The sequence below is a fragment of the Prinia subflava genome, chromosome 11, assembly GCF_021018805.1.
Source record: "Prinia subflava isolate CZ2003 ecotype Zambia chromosome 11, Cam_Psub_1.2, whole genome shotgun sequence".
NCBI classification, from domain to species: domain Eukaryota; kingdom Metazoa; phylum Chordata; class Aves; order Passeriformes; family Cisticolidae; genus Prinia; species Prinia subflava.
In genome coordinates this window covers 6,365,949-6,381,815 of record NC_086257.1, presented here as the reverse complement: position 1 = coordinate 6,381,815, position 15,867 = coordinate 6,365,949, and the positions used below count along the sequence as shown (strand labels likewise).

The window sequence follows — 15,867 nt, the reverse complement described above, 5'->3', positions numbered from 1 at the left end:
TTTCTGTGGGGGAAGCTGGACTGGTTGGAGCCATCTGAGTGATGCCTTTTCCCTCAGAAAACACTCATGCCACAGAACAGAGGCACAGGCAGCTGGAGTGGGAGGTGCCTGCAGGGCCTGGTTGGCACAGAGCCCATGGACACAAATGCTGGCCTTTCTCTTTACAGCCACACATTAGAATGGCCAAGAATACTATTTAGGCTCATAAAGCCCTGGGGCTCTTGGTGAATCTGATGTCTTACTAGGAGTTTAGGACCCAAGCACCCTGACTGACAGTCACTGATCTTGCCAGGCTGGTCAGTATTACCATGCTGCTCACACCTCAATCTCAAATGCATTCTTCTATTTCTCCATTTCCCCCCTCCCTTTTGATAATAGTCAAAACCTCCTTTAGAAAAAATGGTTCCATAGAAGGGAGTTTGGTCTGTTAGATCTTTAATCTGCCCTGGACCTTACTGCTCCTGGGGACCTGTCACAGCTGTGATACCACTGGAGATTCAGCTTTTGGGGCTCACTTTCCCCCACAGGACATCTGGGCTTCCTGTGTTGCTTCAGCCATAAATTTAGCCACAAAGCACAAAAAGCTTTACTGACTTCTTTATACGCACAGGAAATGCAAGTTTTAGCCACAGAAATTTAGCATTGCTCCATTTAGAATATGACAGCCAAAGCTTAAGAAGCAGTATAGAGGAAATGACAAGTTGGGTTGACTGTTTTAATGGTTTTGCTGCTGATCTTCTTAGTACCACAGCATACATGAGTGAGAGTCACTTTTGAGTCCCTCTGTATTGCTTTATCCAGAGAAGGTCAAGAAGAGCTTGGCCTGCATTTCAGTGGGCCAGCCTGTGCTGGCTCTGCACCCTGCGTGCTGCTCTTTTGGGTATGACAGAATGGTTGTGTGCAGCAGAACAAACCCACCTGGCACAGGAGACTGGAAATGCCAACTTTGCTACATCAGCTGAGAAGAGAAATGGTCGAGAGAGGGCCTGGCCACTACACTCAGACACAGGAGTTGAAAGGAGTCACTTCCACGTGGTCACAGCCAGAGTCAGACATTGAAAACTGACATTCATTTAATGGACAAATCCACAATCTCCTGATAATCTTGCCTTCTTAATTCCTTCCAGGAGAGCTTATAATAGGCAAGGAAAAAAACACTCACCAAAATAAGCACTGCCCCGACCAGATCACAAGTGCCTGGGAAGCTGTGCAGCACAAGAAGCTGCAGGACCATGGCAATGACGATCTCCAGGTGCTGCACGGTGCTCACCAGAGTGGGGTGAAACTTGCCCAGGGCATAGTAGACCCCCAGGAAGGCTGCAGTGGAGCACAGGCAGATGGCAAGGAGGTAGCTCCAGGTTTCCCCATCCAGTGGGACAATTGGCTCTTGGAGCAGGAACATGGTGGATGCTCCCCACACTGTTCCTGTCCAGCTGAAAGTGAACAGCGCTGTCCACATGCTGATGTTGTCTTTGATGGACCTGTAGACTATCATGGAGAGGGCAGTGGTCAGACCAGCCATGACAGTCATGGTATAGCCAAAAGCTTCCTTCCAGGTGCTCAGCACAGAGTTCTCCTCCTTAACAATGTTGGGGATCATGACCAGACAAACGCCGAACACGCTGCCAATGACAGTGACTATGTCTATGTAAGCCATTCCTTCATCGATGAGTAAAAAAGCCAGAATGGCACTGAACACCGTGGTGGTGGCCCTCCACATGATGGTCCCATTGCTGGGGGACACTATGGAGAAGGAGGTGTAGGCACAGGTGATGGAGATGACATTGCAGACCCCATAGAGGAACAGCCGGAGCCTGTAGCCTTTGGGGCCGAAGGGAGGCTCGTGGTGGTAGCACACAGCAGTGAGGGACAGCACCTGCAGCACCGAGCGGATGAAAATCAGCTCCAGAGATGGCACTTTGGAACGGTCAGAAATTAATCTGGTGATCAGAGCCACGCAGCCGTGAGCCACGGCAGACCCAAACAGGACTGCCCATGTTTTCCTGGACTGCAGTACGCTTCCTTCAGGAAAGTGCTGGGATTGTCCAGCCTCATCAGGTTTTGGCAGTTGTGCTGGCTTAGTGTCTATTGTACCAAAAAAAGTCTTTTCTCGCTTTTTCCCATCATTCAGTAGTCTTCTCTTAGGATTATCCTCCATAAATACTCCAGTATCTTCATTAACATCCTCACATCCCTCTTCTCCTGGCTGGGGATAATGAGAAGTGTATTTCACTGTTACTGTGTTGGGATGAATTTTCACTCGCTTTTTGACCGGGTATTTTTGGGTAGACATATCCATTTCCTTAGAGAAATGCCCTGGTCTTGAGAAAAACAATGGAGATACACTGTTATTTAATGAATAGTGAGAGACTCATTAGGATGTAAGTGCTTTTAGTGTTTACAAGCTATTTTTATCAACCAAATCCAAGTTCTAGTAGCCTGTTCTTGGTTTGGTTTAATTTTCCACTGAGTTACTGCTAAATACCTTTGATGGCTTTGAGGGCCATTTGGATCTCCTTAAAAGTCAACCATGGCACTTCACTTTAGTCACTAATTTTGGAAAATAACATATTTTGTCATTATGTATGGTATACATAATGAATTCTAGTACATTCTAATAAGTTCTCTCGCTAAGCTTTTTACCATGTGATTATGCGTTATTGTTAATGGCTTGCCAGTGTTACAAGATTACAGGAAAAACTTGTCCGGAGGAGATGACAGAGAGTAACACAGAGAAATAGGGAGCACCCCCGGGCAAGTCAGCAGTTTGCATGTGGATAACAACACCTCTTTGAACACAATTGTGACAGTGCTAAACCCTTCTGTCTCCTCGTGAAGGGGCATTTTCCACTACACCAACACTGTCTGTGATTCCTGCGGGGTGGGGCAGTTTAATTAAGGCAGGGGTATGTCATGGAAATGGCTTTTCACACCATCTCTGCAGAGCCTTCCCAGTGAAGAGGCAGCAGGAGCAATGAAACCTTCCCTGCCTTCTTTTCATCCCAGCAAATAAAACCTGTGCAGAGCTTACCTGTGACAGAGACATTCGATCCCAAGGCAGAGGGGGGAAAACTCCTCTTCATCATCTACATCTTTGATGAGCTATCTAGACAGAAACAAGAGCTGCTCTCAGGTACCAGCAGGGAAGGTTCCAACCATCTCAGCACAGAAAGTAAAACCCAAGGGAGGCTCAAACCCCAAACCACTCTAGATGGAGAGAAAGGAATCAGTGGCATCCTGTCAAAAACACTCCTCAGCCATCTCCCAGAATTACTGAGGGAACGGAGCCAAAGAACAAGTGGTGGCTTGTGAGCATAAGGTTCCTACAGCTCGACAGCATGGAATGGCCATTGCACCCTCCCATGCCTGCTGTGCTGCCCTAAAGGCTGCAGAGGAGAGGGAGCCCAGGAGGACCCATCCTCCCCTCCCGGAGTTCCACCCCTCCCGGAGCCGTGCTCCGCCAGCAGCAGCACAGCAGCAGCACAGCAGCAGCAGCGCAGCAGCAGCACAGCAGCAGCGCAGCAGCAGCAGCAGCAGCAGCAGCAGCAGCTTGGCCTCCACGGTGGCACCGCGGGATGGGTACAGACAGTCCTTGTCCCCAGGGAGGACCGCAGCGTTCCTGGGGGTCCTGGCGGTGTAAGAGCCCAGCTGCTGGACAATGGATGAACGGCAGGACAGCAGACTGTCAGGGAGAGCACGGGTCTAAAGGCAGTGGTGAAGTGCGGGCAATAGTTCCTCACAGAAACTCTAAAAATACCGCAGCCAGGTTCAGCCTCGGCATTTTCTGTGCCTGTGATCTGTGACAGCCGAGCACTGCCCGTGTCTCTGGCAAATTAATTTCCATGAGAATGGGACAATCTGCCTTTTCCCTCACAGGCTGAGTGTTCCTTAACCCCTGCTACACCCCAGATGAGCTGGAGCCGAGTCCCTGCTCCTCGTAGCGATGAACGGGAGTGGGGACACGGGCGGGCACCAGATCCGGAGGAAGCAGCAGCACAGCACCGGTCTGGACCTGCACAAGCACCAGGGGCTGAGGACCCTCCCGGGTCCCCCCTGTGTCTCAGGAGGCCTTGCCCAGCACTGCTGTTCACGTTTTTCTGCTGCACACCCAGGGCCAGAGCACTCCCTGCATGGTGAGGAGTATTCCAGGGTGTCCATGGCAGCTTACTCGGCGAGGAACTTGAGAACGAGCAGATGAACGCCAGGGAGAGTAAACAGAGCTGGGTATCAGCTGTGCCAGCGGCACTTCAAACAACACATCAACATTTACCAACACCCGCCAGAAATCTGCCCCAGGCTCACCTGCTACCTTCACTTTTCCTTCTTTCCGAGTCTTTTAACATGCAAATGCAAACCGCACCGAGTGAGCCCAGGAAGGCAGTGGTTTTCACCTGCACAGTTTTTCCTACCTAGCATTTTCATTGTGTTACAATCCAGTTTTGCCTTGCAGCTTTAAAAAAAAATGAAGACTTCCTTGCTTTAAGGCACAACATACTGGATGGTGAATAAAAATAAAAATAAAAAAGTGGCAGAAAAAGAAGACAAAAGTGGGCGGCAACAGGAATTATTATTAGATTGACAGTAGACCACTGGGTAAACTCATTCATTTCGTAAAGAAACAGCTGAGTAAAAGGTGCAACTGTTTCTGAAAAGAAAACCAAAATAGCTCATTTGTTACCACGAGCATAGCTCGGTAACTTTCTTGTTTCCTGGCTTCAGTTACATTTTCTTTCAACAAATAGTTGCAAATTCAAGAGAACAGTCGCGAATGTGGCACGGGACCTGTGCGATGCTTTCAGGATCTCTCTGGAGGAAAACAATAGCTGCTGAGCGTGTGGCTAAAATGGCAGTTCTGCACCGAGCTGCTCCCTCTGGACTGCTCAGCTGGGAACGCAGCACCTGCCAGCCTGGAAAAGGGAAGGGCAAGCACGTGGGAAAGGCAGGAGATGGGAAGTAATAAAGGAAAAAAAATAAATATGCTTAATGCAAATTTTCATTTTCCCAGCTAAATACTGAGTGTATGACAAATGTGCTGCCAACCCTCCCACAGTATATTTGTTTGTAGTCTTCGGTGACCTTGCTTTTCTTAACCAGTGAGATTTTCCATAGAGACCAGGATTAGGGCATATCCCAGATCCATTATGTGTGTCCCTGAGACAAATTTAAAATAGACAGAAATTAGCACAGCCCATACAGACAACTTGCCACTTCCCTTTCTGCCCATGCCTTTTGTGGAGATGACATGAAGTTTTTATTTTCCCTTCATACCTGGAAACTTAACATGGCTTATTTGCATTTTCTGTTAAAAACACTAGTTGATTTCGAATCAAGTTTAATACAAGGCTGAAGATGAAACAGTGTGTAAAACTGTCAAGCTTTATAACAAAACAAACATTCCAACTTCAGCTTGGGACACCCATTTAAATTACCAGCTCACTGAAATCACTGACTGCAAAGTGTGAACACTGATTTCCCCTGGGAGAACAAATAATCACTGTAGATGAAATAAATGGCACAGATCTTTGATAGAATACAAACCATGATTTCTTTTAAAAGAAAAACATTGAATACTCCCCTCCTTCCTTCCCTCAACCACTGCAAGTGCTGGTTAGCCAGGTAGAAATAGGTGATTATCTGTCCCCTGACTGCTGGGAGTGGGAGCCTGAACTCTCCTCTGTGCCTGAAGGAATGAAGGCTTTGAGGTCTCCTGATTCTAACCAGCAATCTTGAATAAACTCACAAAAAATATTCTCATCTTCTGCCAGATTGGTTAAAATCAGTCAGGTTACTTAAGTATTAATACAAAAGACTCACAGACAGGGCAAATCCAGCCACAGATATGCAGCTGAGAACAAGTCAGCTACCCCTGTGCTCTGAAAGGCCCCACAGGAATGCTCCTTTGCCTCTTCTGTGGAAAATCCTCAATCCTGACCAGATCAGGCTGAAATTACCAGAGGGCTGCGAGCAGTCTCTACAGGATAACTACAGACTGACAATTCTTTCTAATATCACACAAAGGAAAGACCCACCCACCCTGGAAATCCACGGAATTGACTGAACTCGTGCCACCTTCACAAAGCACATGTGTGCACTGACTTCTCAGCATAAGGGCTTTTCTTTTGATTCCTTATCAGGTGCAGGAAAATCTCCTAAAGTCTTCTAAACCACATGGAAATTCTTAGGTGCTTCATACTTCAGGCAACTGCACACGCCAAGGGATCTACACTCATGTGGTGCATAAGTACCTTTATCTTTTTAGCCACATTGACATAAATCAATTTGATTAAAAATACATTCCAAGAAACTCAAGTCTTTATTAAAATTTAATGAATAGCAAAAGGTATTTAAGAAAATGAAGGAGCACTTACATGAAAAGAGTTTTTAGCACTTAAGCACAAGAACAAACATTATACACAAACCAACAAACCACTATCCCATGTCTTCAAATTAATTGAGTCACGTCCAGCAGCACTGCCTGAAGAGCCAGTACAACCTTCACTGAATACAAAGATAAACCCTACACTAAAGTCCCGTGAGTTGTCAGTACATCCCTTATAGTATTTTGCTACCCAAAACACAACCTCTATTTGTTTAGCTCACTGAAGCAATCTCATTTGATGGGATACACCTTTAATTCCCCTTGCTTTCTCTATTCTCTTGCTGAATGCGGGTTCTATTTGCAGCCGTTTCCATGAAAAAATTCTCTTTTCAAATTTCTCCACTCATGCCTGTTGCCTGCTGCAGCTCCTACCTCTGCAGCAGCAGCACTTGCTTTAAGGGATTTTGGGAGAAGCGCCTGCAAACTTCCCATTCCAAAACCCCTTATCCGAACAAACCCCTTCAGATAGCAATTCCATGCACGGGGGAAAGAACAGAGGATACTTTAACTCTGAAATATAGTTCCCTACAGCACAGGAAACCAGGAAAACAGCTCAGTTATATGCAAGAAAGGTTTTAAGAGGTACATTACAATGGGGTGAAGCACGACACGGCGCCTTCGGTCTATGGCAGCAGATGACAGATCGAGATTAGAGACACCTCACTCACTGCTCGGGATCCTCTCGCAGCAATCTGCAGCGCCAGCAGGCAGCGGTGCGTGCGGGCTGTGCAGGAGCGGACCCGCAAAGCAGCCGAGCTCGGGAGCGCTGCAGGAGGGCGGCACCAATCGCGATGGCAGCTGTCGCCGATAAGAGGGCACTCGTCTCCATGGGAACCCCGGCCGCGGCTCCAGGAGAGCCCCTCCGGGCAGGAGGGCGGTGGCTGCCCGGGCTCGGTCCGCTCCGTGCCGCGCCCTCCGCGCCCGCCCCCGCCATGGCGCAGAGCGCCGGCCCCGCTCGGCCCCACACACATCACTGCCACCGCCCTGGCGCGCCCGCCCGGGCACCGCCGCGGGTTGGGAAGGACCCGCCGGGCCCTCGCCCCTGCTCTGTCGCGACAATCACGACCCCCTTTCCCTCGCCCGTGTCCCTGTCCTCGCCGCTTCAAGGGGCCCGGGGCTATGCCCCGCCCCCTCTCTGTCGCGACAGACGCCCCCTCCGCCGGTGCCCGTGTCCCCGCCGGCTCTGTCGCGACAGTGGCCCCCCCGGGCGGTGTTTGTGGGCACGCGGCGCACGCGCGGCCATTTCCGCGCGAAAGACGTTTTCCCGCGTGCCGCGCGCGCCGGGGCGGGGCCGCTTCCCGCCGTTCCCGCCCCTTCCTCTCGCGCGGCGCGGCGGCGCGGGGCCGGGCGCGCGCGGTGCGGCGGCGCGGGCGGCAGGGGGCGCTGCGCGCCCGGCGCGCGGGGCGGCTGCGCCGTGGCGGGTCGGAAATGCCGCCAGGTGGCGGTTTAGGATCGCGGCCCCGCTGAGCCCCGCGCGGGCCCCGCCAGCGCCGCCGCCCCGGCCCCGGCCCGCGCCCGCCGGACCCCGCGCGCCGCCGCCGCTCCCGCAGCGCTCCCGGGGCGCTCCCGGGGCGCCGCCGCGGCGCGGCCCGAGGTGAGCGCGGCGCGCGGGGAGGGAGCGCGCGGGAGGCGCCGATCCAAGATGGAGGCGCGAGGGGCGGGGGCAGCGGGGCCGGGGCCGCTCGCTCGCTCGCTCGGTCTCCGCGGCGGCCGGGCCGGGAGCGGGCGCTGCCCGTGCGAGGAGAGAGGAGAAGGGGAGGGGAGGGAAGAGGAGGCGGCGCGGGGCGGGGCGGCTCCTGCCGGAGCAACGGGTCCCCCGGGCGCGGCGCTCTTCGCCGCCATCTCATTGTCCCCGCCGGGGCTTTGCCGGGGGCGCGGGGCCGAGCCGGGCCGGCCTCCCCCGCCGCCGGGCCTGCGCCCCGCTCCGGGTGGCGGCGGCCGCGGCGGGCCCGCGGGGGCGGCGGGGGATGCTCGGGCGGAGCGGGGGTGGCGCTTCCGCCGCGCGGGGCTCGGTGGCGGCGGCCTCCGGCCGGCCCCGGGCGGCGGCGGAGGAGGGAAAGTTCCGGGAGCCGGTGGGCGGCCCGACCCGCCTTTGGCCCGGCCCGGCCCACCGGAGCGCCCGGGCGGCCCGAGCGCCTGGCCGCAATCCAGGGGGGCCAGGCCGGGGTGCAGCCCCGGGGCCGGGGACCCTCGCCCGGCGCTCCTGTTGCTCATCCCCGAGTTTCCAGTGCGGTGGCCCCGGGGCTGGCCCGGGGGACAGAACCGTGTCACGCAGTCGTGGGGCTGCCCCGGGCTTTAATGGGAGAAGCAGCGCGCTGAGCCCCGGGGGTGGCGGGACCGCGGCCGGGACCTGGGGATCCACGGCTCCCAGAGCAGCCGAGTGCAGGCAATGCCCTCTGGCCGATGCTGGGAGAGGGGGACAGGCACAAAACCAGGCTGCGGTCCTGCGCTGTCGGGCTCAAACACAGCAAAGGTTGTGCTTGGAGCAGTGGAAGGCTTCGGTGCTGGTCACTGGGTACCTGGCCCATCCTGGGAAGCGGTGGAAGCCGCACTCTGCTCTCCCTGTGTTCCTGGGATGGAACAGGGAGTGTGAGCAGTGGCTGGGAGGAAGCGTGACTTGGGAGAAAGAAAATAGTTGTAGTATCCATGGAGCGGCTTAAAGGGACATGACTGCCAATACCAGTGTCAAAAAACTTAGTTTCTGGGAAGACAGTGTGAGTTTAATTAAACTGAATTGAGCTGCTTTGTAAGTATTGATTATTTCAGTTACATTTCACACAATCTTGTAGCTGCCCAGAGTTAGATTAGTGATAGCATCTATTTTTGAGGTTGTTGAGGAATGAAAAATGTTCTCCAGGTCCAACCACCGATGCAACTGTTCTTAAACTGTGTCCTGTGTTTGGTGGGATGGGTGACATTAATGTCTGGGTTCAGTAACTTCCTCATGTTATTATGCTGGTGAAAAAGGAGTGGTGTGAGAGAAGGATCAGTGCTGATTCTTTGGATCCAAAGCAGTTTGGTCTTGCCTAGTTATTTGTTGAGTGTCTGTACGGTGTAACCCATCCACCCATGAGGAAATCACTGGTTCACAAGGCAGCGTGCAGGTTGTTTGTCAAAAGGTGTTCTGACCATGTGAAGAAGTTCATCCTATTACAGAGTTGGAAACCAGTTATTAGAAAACAGTTTGTTCTCTATTTCTTTGGGGTTTTTTTTCTTTCTGACTCAACTGATGACTTTTTGTTGGAAAGCCTGAGAAAATACACGTAGGGGTGCAGAGGGTTTTGAAATGACACACTAACCCGTGATGCAGCAGGATTTCCCTGTGAGCAGGAGCAGGGGGGCTGACTTCAGGATTGTGATTAATCTGAGAGGATGTAATTTTTACTGGCTGCTCAACAGAGAGTGTGCAGTTGAAATTCTGTGTTGCTGCTGCTGCTGGACACATGGATTGACACCAGTGAGAGTGGGTAGTGGGAGTGAAGCTTTCTGAAGCTGGGTGAACAGTTAGTGCCAGTTCTGGAGGTTCAGAGCACTTCATCCATCTACAGCCCCTGCAGCTGGAGGACTGCAGTCCACAGCCTCTGGTGCTTCCTAACATTTCCAAAGTGCTGGAGCTGGCTAGTTCACTGAGGGACAGCATTTCTGGCTAAATGTCCCTGCCCAGTATGCTGTGGTCCAAAGTTGTGAGGGCAGCTGAGCCCCTGCTGCTGGAGCTGTGTGACTGGGCTCTCTGAGCTTGCCAGCTCCTGTCCCTGTCCACAGCCTGTCCTTCAGGCAGTGCAGGCTCACGTGTGGCTTCTTCTGCAACTGCAGTGCACCTCTCAATGAGAGTTGAGAAGATATTTATGAAAGATATCATAGCTCATCTTTGGATGCATTAACAAAATTTCCTTGGAGTAGTCAGAAACTCAGCAAGTGGATATTTTTCATTTGAAAGAACAAAATGCACCTCAGGTTTGTGCTGGTGACTGTGGAATCACTCATTTTTTCCCTTTCCTAAAGACATGTTCTGGTAGAAGTTGGCTAAATGCTGGAGTTTAAATAACATTTTAGTAGGCAAGTGTGTCCGTGAAAGTGTAAGGATGCAGTGAGAGAAATGCTGAATGGTGATGACTTTCTACAAAGAGTCCTTTTACTGGGATGACAACATGCCTTTATGGTAATATTGTGGTTTGTTTTCTGGTAACATGCACAAAAGCTCTCACACCCTGCTGAGATTCCAAAGTACCAGACCTGTAGCTACCACAAGACTTACTGAAAGAGGCAAACTCTGCTGAAGTTGTGCAGGAGTGTTAAAGCCAGAATTCACATGCAGCAGTGCTGAATGGGTGATTGGCCCCTCTGGGATCTCTGTGTGCTGCACCTCGGAGTTTTGGGATGAGACTCTGGCTTCTGGTGCTCGGAGTCAAACCCAGAAGGCGATGCTGGATCTGGTGCCAAGATAAGGAAGTGCCTTATCTAAATCTGCTGTATTGACTTCAGGACTTGAAATGCCAGCCCACATCTGCAAGATACTTCCTGCTTTCTTTAAAGTTTTGGGGATTTACTTGGAGTCACTCTCATTTATCAGTGGAGCTCTGAAACTCCAGTTGCAGATTGTCATTTCCTGCTTGCAGTGCCACTGTGTCTGCTCATTTGGCTAAAACCAGAGAGCAGTAGAGTTGGGTTTTGTTCTTGGAGAAGAAAGGGAAATCCTACAAAGTTTGAGTTCATGAGCAGATAATTGTTTTGTTTTTTCTACCCTGGGCATCCAGGGATATGCAGTATTTTGCTTTTCCATGCTGATGTAGTTTTGTTGATTTGGCTGTTCAGTATGTGATCAGAACACAGAAACCTATTTCTTTGTTCCCTTAGAAAAGATGTGGTTTAGAGAGTGTTACTATGACCTCTTGCAACTTTTCAAGTGTATCTGAAAATGTATCAAGATACACTTGAAAAGTGTATCTGAAAATACACTTTAAAAAATAAGTGTTGTTTTGTGAAGGTACACTGATTTTTTTTTTTTGAAGGCAGACCTCACCTTCAGCTTGCTGAAAGAGCTGAAGGGAAGGAACTGCAGAGGGAATCTTGTTCTTAGTTTTGATTCTGTAGCGATTTGCTAATTTAATTTCTGACGTGTCCTGTTGATAGTCTGACTGTAGGCAGTGGTTGCAGCACTTGGCACTTTGTGTATCAATGAGAGAACACCCAGGAACTTGGGTGCTCTCCCCGTGGTTTGAAGGAACTGTGCTCCTGGCTTTGCCACGTTGCCTTGTTTGTATCCCTGCAGGCATTCTGTAGTTTGAAAAATGCTTTTTAATAATAATGGTGTGCTTGAGATAGCAGGATGCCTCAGACAAGAGATCCACCAGGGCCCAAAGTGTCACCTGTGTCCTGTTCTGAACTGTAGGTATGACATGAACTTGGTAAATTTGGTAACTCTGCCTTAATTTTGGAATATCTGGGGAGAAAACGCCTGTTTATAAACATAGGTAATTCCTTCTGAAGCACAAGTAGTGCAGATTCAGGGCTTTTCATGCCCTCAGGCCCCTGGCTTTGGTGGGTGCTGCTGTCTGTGCCCAGGGCTGGCAGCACTGGCAGCACGCGCTGCCTGACCTGCCCGTGGCACGGTGGGACAGGCTCCCAGCCACGGCTGCCAGCACTATCACACATGAGAGCTGCATGTGGGAGTGTGTTGTGAGCTCCAGTCACACAGTTATTAATCATTTGTTTCAGAATTAGGAGCAGGAGGTGGAATTGGTAAGCCTGTCCCTCTCCAGCGGAAGGGCAGGTTGTTTCAGGTGATTCCCAAAAGTAATGTTTTACTAGAAAGCAGCATGAGGGACATCCAGCCAACTGTGTTCCTTGCTGTGCAAGGTTTCAGCAGCAGATATGTGATTTATTCTGTAAATAAATCTTGTGAGTTTATATTCTGTAACTCTACAAATAGCAGGGCTTGTATTATATTGCCAGATTAGCTGAGTGAAAACAGCACTGACAGATTGTTCAGCTCATAGGAAAAAGATACTTCTTTGTAGAGTTAGGGATTATCCTGTGTGTCAGAAATGTTGCTAGATGTCAACTACTTTTCTATAATAAAATAATAAAAACAATTAATCTTGGATACATTTCTACATACTAAGGCATACCATGTGGAGGTGTCTTTTGAAACCAAAAACAAGCAACAAGCTGAGTATCTGTTTGCTCTTCCCCACATGAGGGTTTGTCTCTCTCCTTTTAGGGTTAGAATCCCCAAGGCCCTGGAAGATACCAACATGTTTGTGTTTATAAGTGGAAAATGAAACTTCATTTGGGACTGGGTGATGAATTCCACCTTAAATGCATGCTCGATGTGCCAGTTTTGCATTGTTAATTTCTAGATCTGTTCATTAAGACCACATGGGCTGGTTGCTGCCAGTGGAATTGCACAAGATGGTTGAGCTGCTGTGCCAGCCTGCCTCAGCTGAGAGGAGTCTGTGTCTCCAGAGCTCTCCCTTCCCTTTGTGCTGCTGCTGGCGTGACCTTCCCTGGAGCTGAATTCCCTTCCTGGCAAACTCCTGTGCTTGGGAGGGAGGTGTTTCTGCTCAGTGAGTGAATCGAGTCAGGCTGTCAGAGTCAGGAGTTGACAGAGGTGATGGAAGGTCACTTGCAGGAATACTTTGGGAGAAAAATGGTCCTGGAGATGGGGATGGTTCAGGCTGGCTGGGCTGTGTGCCTGTGCTGGGTGTGGATGATCACATGGAGCCCACTGCTCTGTGTCCAGCTGGGTTCTGTGGGTAACTCCTGCCTCCTCTGAGTGCCCCTGCCAGCTCTGCTGTCTGCAGCCTGCCTTTGCTCTTCCCTTCCTTGGGAGTAGCCTGGTGCCATCAGCACATTGGTGGCATTCTTTTCTAGATGGAAGAGTGTCCCAGCCTGGCCTCCAGTTCCCACTCTCTGTGTCATGGGGTTGTTTGGGTTGGAGGGGACCTTACAGATGATCTTGTTCCACACCCTGGGGACACCTTCTGCAAGCCCTGTGCTCCTGTGGGACTCCCCAGGAGCCCCCCTGTGTTGTCAGAGGTGACCACTTTGTTTGCTCTCTGTCTCCTGTCTCTTCCCCAGGTAACCTGTCCACACAAGGCTTCTTGTTGCCGTGGCAGCTTAATTTCTTTAAGGGCCTTTTCTGAAGAGTCTTGTTAAATGTCTCTTGGAAATGAAAGCAGGCTTTGTCAGGTACAGTGCACTGGTGTAAGGGAAGGCCTTGGGAGAAATCCTGTGAATTTGTGGAACTTGACTTTCCTATACAAAAGGAAGGTTGATTTCCCTGTCTAAATACTGTAGTTTATTTAGTTGCCTGCAGATCTATTTTCTAGTGTGGTTTCTACTAAATTAGGCTCACTAGACTGTAACATCAGAGTGTTAGGTGAGAGAGTAAACATAACTATAAATTGTGTTCAAGAGTAAGCACTACTTCAAGCAGTAGAATTTTATTTTGAAGGCTTTTTTTTCTGGTTCACTTATGTGGCTTTTTTGGTGTCTGATAGTTTTGTTTTTCCCATAGCCTTACTTTAATAGGACATTGCTTGTGGGAGAGAAATTAAACATCTCTCTTCTAAGAAATGAATGTTTTTAACAATAGAGAGGCACTTACGTATTTTGGGATCTCTGTTTTCCTGAGTTCAGTGGAAAATGCTCCATGTACTGAGAATTATTGATAGTGGAGATGGAGAAAAGGACTGAGAGAAGGATATACACACACAGTACTCACCTGTAGGCCTGTTCTGTTGGCCACTGGGCTTAGAGAAACCCAAACAAATGGTTGCAGTGATACTGTAAAACAAATAATGCAGCACAGGGAGTGCAAGTCAGGCCTGCACAGATGATCCTTGCACAGAGCTGAGACTGGAGGGGCTGCCCTGCAGACTGTGCCCAGCCGTGTGTACCTTTGTGCCCTGCATGGCAGTGAGAGTGGAGAGCTCCCGTGGCAGGGAGGGAGGCTCTTCCCACACTTGGCCGCTGTTTCGGGTTCTCTGCCCTTTGAGTCTCAGGTCCTGGCTTGTTTATTCTTCACCTCCTTTCAGTTCCATGATCCCAGTGTTTCCCTTAAGCTCTTTGATGCTTTTTCTGGTTTAGCACTAGGCTGATTGTTCTGCTTGTATTTACATAAATCAAATAGAATTCACCTATAATGTGTCCTTTGCCATCCCTCTGAGAAGGGTCAGTGTAGCTGATCAGAAGAAATGGTATAATTTCTGTGGGTTTGTGCATCTCTTTGGCTTTCCTAGTCTGAGGACTGGGGTTTTTTCCCTTTTTTAAAATACATTTTGTTTCTGTAAGCTTCATTTGCAACAGTTTTTGCTGACAAAGCAATAAGGTGGAGCTGAAATTTAATTCCTTTTTCAAAATGGTGTAGGGAAGTTTTGAATACTAATTTTTGTGCTGTTTTACAAGGTGCTGGACATGCTCAGAACCTGGAGAGGTGTGTTTCAATACTGAACTGTTAGGTTTAGTTTTCTTCCCAAAAGGAACCAGAGAAGCTGCTTGGTTTTGCTTTGCAAAGGAAAGTTTTTACACACACAGGTTCATGTTGGTGGAACTGTAAAGCACCAGCATCAAGGACAGAAAGCCCTGGTATGGGGACTTATGTAAATCTATTGCCTGGCCAGGTAATGAATGAGGAATTTCTTGTCTTGGAGGGAAATGTTTGTGAGTGCCAGAGCCCTTAGAGCTGGGAGGACAAGCCTTTTCCATTGGTATGCCTTACTTTTCTCATTTCTCATTGCTGATTGTTGGTTCAGAGCTGTTGGTGTGCTGGTGGAAAGTTGAGAGGGAAAGACAAGAGCTAGGAGATGAGGCTGAGGGATAAGGATCAAGGGAAGCAAAGTGTCACGTTGGAGTGGTGGAGGGAGGAATTGTCACTTGTAGCTGCCATTATTTCCTGGACATTTTGTTTCCCCAAGGCAAATGTATCATTACAAAACTGCTAAGACTTGAATGTGTATCCTTTTTTAAACGTTCAGAACGTTTCCTTGGCATCTCTGCCCTTAAGGACTGCCAGGCCTTTTGCAGGAGTGTGCCATTCTTCAGCACCACCCATGGCATTTGTGCAGGGCTTGGAGCCCCTGTGCAATGGCAGGGGGTACCCACCAGCACTTTCTGCAGTAAATTCTGAGCTATTGGCAGGGTATGTCACTGCCGGAGTTTTATTGTGAAATTCGCAGCTGAGAATAACCTTTCACATCTTCCTCGCCCATAAATTTTTGGCAGTCAGCTCCTTTGTTGTCTGTCCCTCGAACAACTTCCTTGACCTAAAGTCCTGCTTTGGTAACACCCCCATCCAGGGCTGAGCTATTGTGTCTGCCTCTGTCCTGAAGGCCACGTGTCCCCTCTTTGTGTCTTGTGCTTGCATTCAGGCCCATGTCAAAAGAGAATGACTTTGTTTGGCAGCGGTCACAAAAAGCATTCAGCGTGTGGGACAGTCAACTGTGATTTGTAGTGTCCCAATTCTGATCTCTTCACCCACAGGCCTG

General features: G+C 50.0%; 2 protein-coding genes across 6 annotated transcripts in view; one reads left to right on the top strand and one right to left on the bottom strand.

Annotated features, from left to right (window-relative positions):
- Positions 1 to 95: 95 nt before the first annotated feature.
- On the bottom strand, positions 96 to 7,188 carry SLC35G2 (solute carrier family 35 member G2). Of its 5 annotated transcripts, none has more exons than XM_063407877.1 (4): positions 7,048 to 7,170; positions 4,303 to 4,907; positions 3,032 to 3,106; positions 96 to 2,321 (listed from the first exon to the last, which is right to left on the bottom strand). In XM_063407877.1, exon 4 carries the CDS (start codon positions 2,297 to 2,299, stop codon positions 1,070 to 1,072), a length of 1,230 nt encoding a protein of 409 aa, XP_063263947.1. In that variant the 5' UTR covers positions 2,300 to 2,321; positions 3,032 to 3,106; positions 4,303 to 4,907; positions 7,048 to 7,170; the 3' UTR covers positions 96 to 1,069. The 5 variants fall into 5 exon arrangements, with proteins under 5 accessions (XP_063263947.1, XP_063263945.1, XP_063263946.1 ...); XM_063407875.1 differs by having other exon boundaries at positions 6,971 to 7,109; XM_063407876.1 differs by lacking the exon at positions 4,303 to 4,907 and having other exon boundaries at positions 7,048 to 7,188.
- A 654-nt stretch (positions 7,189 to 7,842) lies between these two features.
- STAG1 (STAG1 cohesin complex component) overlaps positions 7,843 to 15,867 on the top strand; it is a 167,983-nt gene continuing 159,958 nt past the window's right edge. The window contains exon 1 of the mRNA XM_063407865.1: positions 7,843 to 7,973. The gene's annotated coding sequence lies outside the window, so the exon portion shown is untranslated. The remainder of the gene's footprint in view (positions 7,974 to 15,867) is intronic.

Coding starts and splice junctions, on each gene's coding strand:
- SLC35G2 (XM_063407876.1), bottom strand. CDS start 2,299: ATGGATATGTCTACCCAAAAATACCCGGTCAAAAAGCGAGTGAAAATT.